Source organism: Stegastes partitus, unplaced genomic scaffold (genome assembly GCF_000690725.1).
Source record: "Stegastes partitus isolate 25-593 unplaced genomic scaffold, Stegastes_partitus-1.0.2 Scaffold25, whole genome shotgun sequence".
In the NCBI taxonomy this organism is placed as follows: domain Eukaryota; kingdom Metazoa; phylum Chordata; class Actinopteri; family Pomacentridae; genus Stegastes; species Stegastes partitus.
The window spans coordinates 318,827-331,525 of NW_007577756.1; the positions used below are offsets into that span (position 1 = coordinate 318,827).

General features: G+C 41.1%; 1 protein-coding gene across 3 annotated transcripts in view; it reads right to left on the reverse strand.

Annotated features, from left to right (window-relative positions):
* The window catches only part of podn (podocan), a 19,285-nt gene extending 12,931 nt beyond the window's left edge, over positions 1-6,354 (reverse strand). Inside the window, exons 1-4 of one of the 3 annotated variants that reach the window (XM_008296839.1) lie at positions 6,231-6,354; positions 5,388-5,451; positions 1,058-1,351; positions 859-952 (exon numbers count right to left, since the gene is read on the reverse strand). In XM_008296839.1, coding sequence (XP_008295061.1) covers positions 859-952; positions 1,058-1,333 — 370 coding nt within the window. In that variant the 5' untranslated portion in view covers positions 1,334-1,351; positions 5,388-5,451; positions 6,231-6,354. The remainder of the gene's footprint in view (positions 1-858; positions 953-1,057; positions 1,352-5,387; positions 5,452-6,230) is intronic. The other 2 variants (XM_008296847.1, XM_008296855.1) reach the window with 2 other exon arrangements.
* Between the last annotated feature and the right edge of the window lie 6,345 nt (positions 6,355-12,699).

Below are 12,699 nucleotides of genomic sequence, written 5' to 3' on the forward strand. Positions count from 1 at the left end.
TTAGCTCATATTTAGCTCTGTGTTCCCCGGTTCAATGTTCTTTTGACATATCTTAACCCTGCTGTTGTGTTTTATATCTATCTATACATACATATGTGTGTGTGTATATATATATATATATATATATATATTATGAATGCAGAGCTGGGGAACATGTTCCTGTTTTGTGCCATATAAATCGGTTGAACAGAAACATGGAATGATTCCCCACTGATCATATCAGGCCAAGTAAGGCTGTAGCAGCAAAGCCTCTGGGAATATTTTACTGAGTTAACTGGGTGTTTTATTGCTCATGAATTTAATTTTTCATTTCTAAAAAGAAAAACAGTCCTTGTTTTTCAAAAACTTAGGCCTTTACTCAGTCTCAGTCCCTTTAAAAGAATGATATTTTTTATACATTGCACAACTGAATGTTAGCGTAACACAACACTTTCTCATCACATGAAAATTGCTTTGAATGTTGCTGTCAATTGCCATCCATTTCTTGGACATGACTGCAGTCGGGGAGCAAACATCAGTTGTTATAGGAACAGTTGAGCCAGTGACCAAAATAAATGTGTTTCCTCCGCTATTTTTGGCCAAATTTTAAAGAGATTTGTGCTCCAATAAATTGTCGGTATTGACACACACACACACACGCTAAACAGCACAAAGGCAAGAATAGCTGCTGATAAAACTGAAATTGCTCAAAATTGATTTGGCAGTCAGTGGCTCTGACTTCGTACAAACAGGACCTCATCCTGAGCTCTCCTGTAACCTCATGGTCCTGTTTGTCCCTCAGAAAACAACCTTGCAGACACCCCTGTCGTCTGTTCCCTCTGTATACACTTGGTGTTTAGATTGTTTCGCAGTGTTTACCATCTGTGGTGAGCCAGTTATTCTGGAGGTTAAGAGTCTCGAGCTGATGCAGATGGGAAATGTGCTCCACGGTTATCTCCTCGATCTTGTTGTTCTAGCAACAGGGGACAAAGCAAAGACAGTAAATACGACGGCAGACGAGAGAGTTTTTATACATAATTCCTGAGCAAATGTTGTTTATGTGTGCTGTGTGAAGGACCTGCAGAGAGAGCTGCCGCGTCGTATCAGACAGGTCAGCAGGGAACTCTGTGAGGTCCACCCCTGCGCAGTCAACTGCCCCCTCCGTCGTACAGCTGCAATCTGGCGGACATTCGATCGGCTCAGGTTTCGTCACCTCTGTTGCGATGTCCACCTCCTTTATTGGTTCTTCATCCTCCTCCTCCTCTGGTTCGACGTGGGCCTGGCAACGCACCAACACCCAGGCCAAGAGCAGCACACTCAACGCCTGCAGGATGGAATGCTTGGGAAATGCCATGTCCACTGCTGAGCTCTCCTGTTACACAAGCACATGGAAGGCAAAGTCAAAGACATAAGGTCACAGAGTGTTTTGATTCTGGAAACAGGAAATAGTAAAAGTTATAATCTGCTCCCCTTTGTCTACTTTGAGATCTTCCTAATCCAGTGTATATAAGTGTTACATTGGATGAGCGAGGCTTTTAAATAAAGGTGGAAGCGACATCTAACCCACATTTGTGGTGTGAAGAGGGGGTCACAGTTGTACTACTCAGGCTGGTGGACAATCAAAATTGGTGCTTTTTTTTTATTCCTCATTTATCCGTGTTGTCTGAAACCATGTGGCACCTTAACCCCATTGCTGTGGCCTCAAATGTTGTAATTTAATCTGCAGTGGTGGCAGATTTCTCCAAAGAGGTCACAGCAGCTGCCCTGTTGGTCAGTAAACCAAGCTCATCAATGAAAGTGGGACACTGGTGAGAAAAGCCGGCGCAATCTGTCCGGTAATCACAACACCCAAGCATCTGAGAAGCAGAAGTATTTTGGGTTCTACGTAGAGGAGGATTGAAGTGCCGTTGATTAGTCAGAATAATAGATGATGCTGTGAATGCACCAACATCAAGGCAAGTTTTTTGCTTTTTTATTCATCATGTTAAAACAAATTTATCCTTTGGTAAAATGGTGCAATTGTTGCATCATGATGTCAGTTGTTTTGCCTCCAGGCATTGGTCGGATGCACAGTCTTACATGCAGAGTCTTACTTGGTTAAATGTCTCAAAGACCAAAAGCTTTGGGAGCACTTTTTATTATCTCAGTAGAAAACCGGTGGTTTATTCACAGTGCAGAGTTTGGATGGAAGAACACAGCAGCACAGCAACAAACATCTGAAGAGAAAACACACAGGAGGCAATTTACACCTGTTGGTTTCTCTCCTGCTCTCTGTGCTCACGTATTTGAATACAGCCGAGCTCCCAGTAAACCGGTTTCACTTACATATTTTCTGCTTCTGCTGTCAGACAAGGGTATAAAAATGTTGACTGAAACATTCATTAAAACTACATGTCTACCAAGCTGCTACTCTAAACCATGGAAATCATAACTTTATGTCCATCATCTACCAACCTCACCGTGTACAGACGTTAAAGATGGCGGCTGTTCAGGGTTTAACAGAAACTCGGATTTCTTTTGGTGTTGCATTACTGACTTGCACTTCCATATGTAAACCTTTGTTTCCAACTGTGCTGTATTATACAATTGCATACACTTTATTAAAACAAATAGAGCTTAAACGGTCATTTTGCTTTTTTTGGTTCGATTATTCAACTAAAAGGTAAAACAGTCAATTCTTTTGTAATGTGAGAAAAAATACAGTCAAAGCGTGTCGGCTCCACACAGATGGGTCACATTTCTTAGAGATTTTATAGGGGTCTCACTGAGGTCAGTAAATCAGCGACACTATAGAAGATAAAGCTGTGCGACTGCCATTAAAAACACCTCCTGGTTTTGTAATAGCACTTCGAAATTTTAAAACTTCCTCTTTGCTCACTGGAGATGTTTTAAAACCAAACATTTGAAAGTTAAGGTAGGAAACAGCAGCACGAAGCTGGAGACAAAGGTGGTTTTGTGAGCAGCAGAAAAGCAATTTCCAAAGCAGAGCTGAATATATTGCTTTTTTTATTGTATATTTCCTGTGTTCAACACCTGCGGGAGAGAGGTTGCCTCAGCCTTAACGGGAAACGCTTTCGCAGCACAGAAGAGGCTTTGCAGGGTAGTGACTGGATCTCAGTAAAGGACCTTAGAACAATTCCTGCCTTGAGAAGTTGTTTATAGTTACTGTAAAGGGCCACGGCACCGATTTTAAACAACAAAATCCAGTTATGAGTCAGGAGGAGCACTATTTAGTCTGTAAAAACATCTGTGTATTGTCTTCTGCGGGTATGAGGGATAAAGAATCTGTCAGGGACGAAATGGTAGAAAATTAGACACCAGCGTGCAGTTTGCTCAATTAGGCAGTTTAGAGGGATTTTTTTTTCAAAATAAGACTTCTTGAAGAGGCATTTAAATTAAAGGTGAACCAGTAGCCTTTGTTTAAGCCATGCTAGCAGCATGACTCTAGAGGTTGGTCTGCCAGTCTGCCGCTTTAGTCCACACGGAAATATCTCCACGACTGCTGAAAGGATTTCTAGCAAACATTGTGACGACATGCATGTCCCACAGAGGATGAATTATTAAATACCTTCAGATTAAAAAGGTCTGACATTGGTCTATTTCACCATCAAAAGGTTCAGATTTGTCCAGGACAATGGCCAGATACCTGAGGTTGGACTTGAAGAGTACAAATGTTCACCCAAAACTCTGCTTTACAAACCAGGAATGTTGAATTTGAAAAATTTGGGTATTTACCAAGCAAAAAGAATGTAATGGTAGAAATGTTTAAGTGACATTATGGTAACTGTAGGATTGAGGGTTTTTGGAAAGCTAAATTCAGGATGCTTTTACATACCTCTGTTATGATCGAGGCTGTATTCTTTCTGAAATGTCACATCGTTCATAGATGTCAAAAAAATTGTTTATTTTTATTCTACAACAACCCATTTCATGTTGATACCGTTTCGTCTGGCATCACTTTCAGTTTATTTCATATTTTTATTGTAGTTCTTCTGTCTCTAAGTGTCATGCTAACTCTACAGAAAACTTTGTGCGGACAGCAAAGCAAAACGCGTGAACTCTCAGCAGCTTTCCAAAAGCTGAATTTTCACATTAATTGTTTTAAATATTTGTTTTCGAAAGTAAACACAGGAGTTATGTATGGAACAGCACTTCGCTAAGTGTTTCAGAGATCTCCATCTCAGACAACTTGCCAGGTGACCTAATTTTTTGTTACTTAATTTTTTTCCCCCAGTCGTGGCCACAGCAGCTGATTGGTAACATTTTCCAGGAGAGTTTGTGAGATTTTCTGGATTCCAAGGTGGAAATTTTTCCTGGAAATCTACTTCTACAGGAGCAGGGTCAAGCTGCGGTGATTATCTGAGGTTCCTTCATCAGTCTTAATTTTTCCGGTGTAGCTGAATGGAATTATGTAACTGTTGCACCAGTCTGACCTTGTTTGACTTTGTCATTGCCGTGCTCTGGTTCTGCTTTAAATAACCTGATTCATGAATGACTTAAAAAGCAGATTTTTTTAATGTCATCCAAACCGTTCAATATCAGCTGTAAACCAGCTGCTGTGTATCACTGTGTCTGGATTTAGGCACTGGAAAAGTGAGATAACACTGCAATCAGGTCGAACTGGAAATTACAGCACTCGCCCTCTTGTTTATCAAAAAACCTCAGTTATTACATATCTGGGAGCAACTACATGTGCTTCTTAAATAAACACATGTAAAAACAATGTGTTTATCATTATGATATCAGAGCATCGTATATGTGTCCCCATGCAGTTTCTTTGTCCTGCACCAGAGATCAACAATGTCTTTTGTGCAGTACAAAGTTAGAATGTCAAATCATATAAAAGTGAATTTCTTTTGTTATTTATTTTACAAAGATTGAAAAAGTAAGTCCACAAGTGTTATTAATGCTGACTGTGGTTGTTGGTCAAAGTCAGTACTCGCAACAACTTTTTTTTTTTTTCTTTAATTTACCAGGATTGTGTGTCGAACACAATTTAAAAATCAGAGTCAGAAACTGTCAGAACAGTTTCTGGCTCAGATAAATTATGTCATTTGCCGTGTTTTTTTTGTTTGTTTGTTTGTTTTTTTATATTTTTGTTGTTGTTTTTTTAAGAGAACGTGCCTTTTAAACATTTTTGTGGTTCACATGGTGGAAGGTAGATAGTTTGAGGATTATTAAGGCGATAAATGATTCACACAGGATGTTGTATAGTCCTAGTATATAGGTAAAAGCATGTATCTGCTTATGACAAATTCATCTACAGCACTGATCTGCACAAACTACATGACTTCATTTCAGATCTTTTCAGTACACTAACACTGGTATGACCCTGTGCTGGCATTTCTAACTGGTGTAGAGAAAATTAAACTGTAACAATATGTTAAAAACAGATATTTTTTACGCACCAGACCAACAATAAAAGACAGCCGGCTCTGTTTCTGAAACTTCAGTCCTCACCACGTGCAAGGGCTGATTTGAAAGAAAGAACATAAGCATCACCTATGACAGCTTGATCTATTTGCTTTCACACAAACAAAAAAAACAACAATTTGACAAAAGGAAAAATGTAAGTATAGGTTAAAAGCAACAATATGAATGAAGCCCTTTGCAATTTTCTGACAAGCACAAGGTCAGCCGTGTTTATGTATAGCCTGAAGCCAAGAAAAAGTCCTCTAATCATCTCCGCTGATGTATAATAGTCTTCACTGGAGGAAGCACTCAAGGCAAATGTCTTACAGCCATCATTCAGAGGAGCACTTTTTGCTTGCTGCACCACAACAACTACCGGAGCGACTGAGGCAAACACACACACACAGAAAACACACAGTGCAGCATGCACACACCCACAAAATAAAAGCACTTATTGTACAAAGTCGACCCTCGTCTGATAAAAACATCGGAGCATCCAGGGGTTAGAGAGGAGTATATAACCATCACTAAGTCAACAGCACTCTCATGCTATCTTAAAATTTTAGAGGCTTGAGGTCAGAACAGTCTTTATAAGCATTTTAAAAGTCAGCATCTTGTTTTCATGCTCTTTCTCAGCTGAGCAGAGTTTGCGAGGCGGCTTTACGGCACCGTCAAGGTCCGGATTGTCTGAAACACACATGCCAGAATTGTCATGCACGGATGAATGATGCTGACACCTAATGCTCAGTCTAAGCTCCATATAGTGCAACAGCCACCCATAAAACATGCGGTAGTAAAAGTCTGCAAAAGCAACATTGTGGTCTACTGCTCTACTTTACCCCTTCCGACCAACGTTAGCTGAAACGCACTGAAGTCTGACGTCCAGTCCAAACACAGGCTGTCCCATAGCAGGCAAGCAGTCACACAGCCACACCAGATACCCTCCAGATGTGAGAGAGAAGTGGGAGTGGGAGAGGGAAAGTTAAGAGAAAAGGAAGGGAGTGAGTAGGAGAGACGGCTCTGACCTGACTGGGAGCCAAAAACACAAATACTTTCCTTTTTTCTCATATTTTTTCCCCTAAGTATTGCCTTTTTTTCCTCCTAAATGTAGCACATCTTTCTAGTTTAATGCAATGCAACTGCATTGTAAGACACTACAACGACACTGTAGATTTGGGATCAGAAATACTTGGATGCACTTAAGTTCTTCATCACTTCAAACGCACAGGATGCTCAAACAGTCACGAAACCAGCGCGCTGCTGATAAGAGATGCCAAATAGATCAAAGAAACCAGTCTGTGAGCCCTCTATGCAAACAGCAACGTGTTCTGGGATAGCTTTCATTTGGTAAGCAGACAGATGAGGCATCCAATAATAAATTAAAAAGTGGAAGCGTGGCCTGCCAAAAAAAAGGGGCAACAGGATATGATCTAATGTCCTGTGTGTTTCTGGATTGCACCTTTTTTTTTCCCTCACCTCCCATTAGGGACAAGTGTGTGAACATCTGCTGCCATTACGGTGCATTAGCACAATTCACTCAGCCTACATTTACATGAGTTTTGGGGATGATTCATCGACACAAAAATGCATCGTACTGTAATGGGGTTTTTTTTTACATTTATTTTACATCTTCTTTGTTATCATCTGCTTCTGATAAAAAATTCAAAACATGTGTGAGCAACTTCCCAGTCAGCTCGTCTTGTGTCTGTCCATGTGTGTGGGCCATCTAGCAAAAAGATCATATGACCAGAAGAATCACAATCCACGAGCTGAATCGCACCTCTCCCCATGATACAAAGTCTGTCACTTAAACTAAAGACTGAAGACCCAACTCACAGTTCAGTCACTGCTCGTCCCGTCTTGTATTTCCCTGCCTGGTTGTGTCTTGGAGGTCCTCGCTGTCACTCTATCGAGCCTCTTGTCCCCCAGACTCACTCCAGCTCCACCAACTTGGACTGCAACTGGCGACCGTAGCTGGCTGTCTCATCACCTTGTTCCGCTCTGCAGCCCCGGTCAGCTTGGCGTAGTGGCGCATAAACCAGTTCTCCACCTGCTGTAGTCTTGGAGAGCAGAACATGGACTCGAGTCGCCAGCTGCAATCAAGAGAGTGGATCCTGAGTCCATCTATGGTAAAAGAGACTCACTGGAAAGGCAGCTGAGGGACATTGCTGGCCACGACAAAAGTGACCTGGTCAGTCTGCAGGCAGGGAAACATGAGACAGAACAGGGAATGTTTCTACTGATAGACACTCAGATTCCAGCCCGTGTTAGCATTTTAAAGTTTAGTGTTAGCATTAGCCCCAGGTAGCTAGCTAAAAACAAACAAACAAACAAACAAACAAAAAAAACAGCCACCAGACACTTATTTACATTTTCATGCTGCAGAATTTATCATCAAAACTGCTTAGCACTCAGACAGAACGGAGGTACACATGTTTTATGGATCTTTAGCAAACACACCTATAACTCCATCTCATTAAACAATAAGAGGCTCCACCTGGTGATGCAAACAGGCACTACAGAAAATCCACAATACACTGTCTGACAGTTAAACTGCACGTCCCTTGTCTTCTGCCTCATCAGTTAATTTAGTTTTAACTGATTAAATTACGAACGGATCACCTTACATGCAAAATTAAGATTAGCTACAATATAAGATTGTCAGACCATCCACCTCTTTATGTGTGTTTGTCTGTGTGGCATCAGGAATAAAACTATAACCCCATGGTCAATTGAAGACCAGTATTTTTAATGTCTGTTTTTATGGTAAAAAAAAACCTTTTAGGAAATATTTACTTTTCATGTCCAGAGTTCATTGGAAAATCTTTGAAGTCTTTACAGTGAATTTTAAGCTACAGCTATCACCCAGTTAGCTTAGCTTAGCATTAAGACAGGGAACAGGAGGAAACAGCTAGCTTGGCTACGTCCAAACAGGTGCTGTGTATCATGTACAGTAGATACCTCCTTGACAGGGACAATACATTGCAGTGATGCGTCCATGCTGTCACCTTCGTGGTCCGAGGACCCTCCTGTCATGTCATTTCTCTATCTTGAGCGTCCTTTAAGATGGAGCACGATAATGAATTTCCGGGCCACAGCCAGGATGACAAAGGACGCTCAAGCCAGCTCCTGCTAAGTGAGCCATGAGTGAAGATGCACAGCTGTAACCTCTGCACAAATGGAAATGTGTGAAATGTAATTAACACTGTTGTCGCCTAACCTGATTCAGATGATCAGCTCATCATCAAGCTCTGCAGAAGCCTGATAATGATCCTGAGCATTTGAATCAGGTGTGTTGGAAGAAGGAAACATCTAAAACATGCAGGACTGTGGCCCTCGAGGACCAGGATTGGACACCCCTGATCTAAAAGCAGAGTGCAGTGTTATGTATGTGGGTAAAACAATAAGCATAAAATCAGGGCATTAAAACCTTTTTTTTATCTATTACAGTTTGTATACCAGCCTGACATGTCTGTCAGGATTTTTCTCCATTTCGCTGCTTCAGTTTGACGACTCTGTATAAAACTCTGTGTATCGTTTTGCAAAGTTGCACAGCCAAGAAAAGTCTTGTTGGGAAAAACTGCATAAAGTTTTATGTGTCTCCTATTTTCTCATCTTCTTCCTCTGGTAAATCTTCTAGTAATTTCCTAGAAAGCAGCTGGTATTTAACAGTTGACTTTGTGAAGGGAAATGACTTCTACAGATGAAGATGGCTTCCTTTTTTTTTTTCTTTAATTTCTCTTACAAACTCTTACAAGAGAAACTTCTCCATTACAGACAGAAACCTGAAGTTGCCCTTAATCTCACATAGAATGGTGATTCACTTCAGGGACACAATCAGCCGCAGATTCTTACGTTTAGTTTTCTAGTTTTTCAAAATTTCAAGGAAATGCTTTCATCAAGTGCATGTGGACTTAATATTTTCTTTTCTTGAATATAAATCTACTTGTTGAAGCTGTTTGTGCTGGAGCTGCAGCCACCGATGGCAGACAGGAATGAAGACTGTGATGAATGCTTGGACTGGGGTGGAAGACGCTGGGTCTCCTGTGGTTATAGTAAGCCTGATGTGGTTTGGGGAGACTCACTTCCTCATCACATACCTCCTGACTAGATGTTTTCAGGCTGAGAAAAAGAAACAGACCTGCGTTTCACAGCCTCGATTCCCCTCCTGAAATTGGAGAAAACACAACTCGGGTCCATGCTCTCGTTATTACTCATCATATTATTTGGCAGGCTGTTTTCCCGTCAGAGGGGCTCCCGCCGCCGCCGCTACATGTTTTTAAAAAGTTTCCACTGTTTCAGTGGAACATGTTCAGACGACAAAACAATGGCCTTTCCAACACATTGATTTTATAACAGGTTCTTATGTTTCCTGTCATCCTCCAGGACACTGCACAGAGCAGCAGGGACCATGTGTGCTATTACACAGATCAGTGGGGAATCTTAGGACCTTTGATCTGTATTTTTCAGAAGGAAATAAACCCAAACTGTACCTACGCTGTTGTGGCTGCTTTTCTGAAGCACAGTCAAACACACTCAGCATGATAATGTTGTGTTTATCTATTACAGCTGGTAGACTCTTTGCTCCCACAGTCCCTTCTGCATTCTTATAAACTGACCCATTTCATCTTTTTACTTGAAGAATTTATTTCCCACAGGGGACAGTTCTTTAGAGGACACTGCTCATCCAAAGGTGTCTGGAATGTAAAAAGTTGCATCATTGCTGTTAACTGCCTGAAGCCCAAAGCATGTCGGCAGGGTTGGAATGTATGTTGGCCGTAATGTATTTTTAAAAAAAGAAACCAAAATCACACCATTATCAGAGCCAGACTTTCAACTTTCTGATGAACTACTTATCTGTGGTGCACTTTTCTATCAGAAAACATAAGCTGATGCATATTACGAGTCACTTTACTCTGCGTGTCCCATTTACAAATTCTGCTCCTCAGCACAACTATGTTGCTCTTAGTGACTCAAATCCACACTTGAGGAAATGTTGCACATGTTTATTAGATTTTTTTTTTAATTTGTAAAAAGAACTTTAATGTTGCTTTTATCTTTTTTTTTTTTTGTAATGGTTTATTGTATTATAACGGTGTCATACTGCACAGATGACATTTCTGTGGTCTTTCTTCTTCTAGTAATAGTTGTTCTGTTTCCATAGAGGTGCAGGACTTTATCTTAGGAGTTATTAAATATATAATAATCCTTTTTATCTGCTTTGTTGCATGCCTTGAGATGTGTTTCTTTTCTTTTTCTTTTTTTTTTTTCCTTGTCTGACTCATCTTCTATTTGTTCCAAACCTACCCCTGGATTTTTTGGAAACATGCAACACAGAGTTTTGCACTCTCTGCACTCTGTCAGGACCTCAGGACTCAGGAAGATCTTACAGAGCACTGCCTTAAAACAGAACGTCTAAAGGAGAATTAAATCCTGTTTGCTGAGTTCTCCATTTTGTGCCATTATCTGCCTTGCAGCCGAACATGTTTGCCCGAATGTGGCCACATTTGTTCCCTCTTCTAAAACATACAACAGAGCACATCTTGCAGCAGGTAATTGTTTCCCAGCAAAGCAACGGTCTGCATAAAAGCTGAATCACTGCTGCGTTACATAACTTGTACAAAGTAGTAAACATTCTGTTCAGGTCAGGGTCATAGTGACAGCAGAACAAGCAGGGACATCACAGAAGATTATTTAGGGTCTTAATACGAGAGTGCCACAGGAAATTAAATGCTACTTTGGAATCCTACTGATTTAGTTTTGCAATTCCACAAAGTAAGACCGGGAAACTTTTAAAAACAACGGTTCAGAGTGATCCCTGTGTGGCTCAAGCTTCGATCGTGCTGGATCCTATGATGACCATCCCGAGGCTCATTTAACTTCTCTGCTTCACCTTGTCTTGTCGGTTGTCTTGCCTGGGTTCCTGGATACTGATCTTGAAGGATGTCACAAGTCCTAAAACGCAACTCAAGGACAGAGGAGCTTGAAGCAAAGACGCACAAGTGTGTCCTCGACGTTTCCTCTTCAGAAGGGTTTCCTGCATCTGATGCATAAAGGAGATGTGACATACAGGTGGAATACACGAACCATGTCGGGAACAGGACCAACAAATGTGTAGATATATATTTATATGTCCCTACTCATTTGTACTGTTTTGTGTGTTGTACGTCTTTTAAACTTCGCTACATGTGTGTTTATTAAAAAAAAGTACTGTAAGTTATGATGAACACTGTTCTGCTCAGCAGTGGGCTGAAACAAAACAACACATGATGCAGCTGTGCCATGCATTGTGTTAAACAGATGTCAATTAAAAACAACAGCCCAGAAGCAAAGATGTATCACTGAGGTAAATACCTGTTGCCTCAACTCCTCGTGTCTCCTCCTCACCTCTCTGGTGGGAAGAACTAGGACACAAGGAGCTGAGTGGAGGAAAAGAATCAAGGACGTACAAAGGGAAACGTCCTAGTTTCTGTTAAGTGTTGTAAATTTGTACCGTCCACGCCAAGAAAGGATCATTACGTTTATTTTGTCAGACATGAAACAGGATGGGTTTACAGAACTATTCTGTGAATCTGTGGGATTCCCCTCTAAGTTTACCTTCTTTTTTTTTCAGTCTATTATCATTGCAAGAGAGAAAATATTCCGCTTTTGTTTTGAATAAAACTTTTGATGCCACTAATTCCGAAGTTTCTCATCGAACTCTGATGTTCCACTGCAAAAATCAAACCACATTCCACTGATGAGATCCCACACGCTAACGGCAGCCACTACTGACCAATGAAACAACCCCAGTGTGACTACATAGTAAGACCCAGAAAACTACAAGAGCCAAGCCAAAGCTGCAGTGGAATCTGGGTCAGAGCTACTTAACAGATTTGTCTTTGAGCCATACTCCTCCGTGTACAAAGGAAAAACTACAGCGTGGCAGTCTGGAACCAGGTCGCTGCAGTGTTCCTCCAAAAAAAAGGGGAGCAGAAGCGGAGCCAAGCGCTGTCGCCTCCGAACAGAGAGCCGTGCAAACAACCTCCAAACTGGACCCGTAAAGCTGCGCAGGAGACTTTAATGTGTGTTCTTCTACACTGAATAAACACTGAAGCTTGGCCAGTATTTCCATTTTAACATCCATAAACTCAACGTTACCATTTGAGCATTAAAAAAAAAGCCTTCCTCTTAAAAAGAACAGCATGTTGTTGAGTCTTGTTTTAAATCCCATTTCACAGATAAACGGCTGTTTAGTCTCTGGCGACGGTGGAAGGGGTGTGAGCTAAATGCAAACACAGCTTAAGAAAGATGGACCCGAGTCAAGAC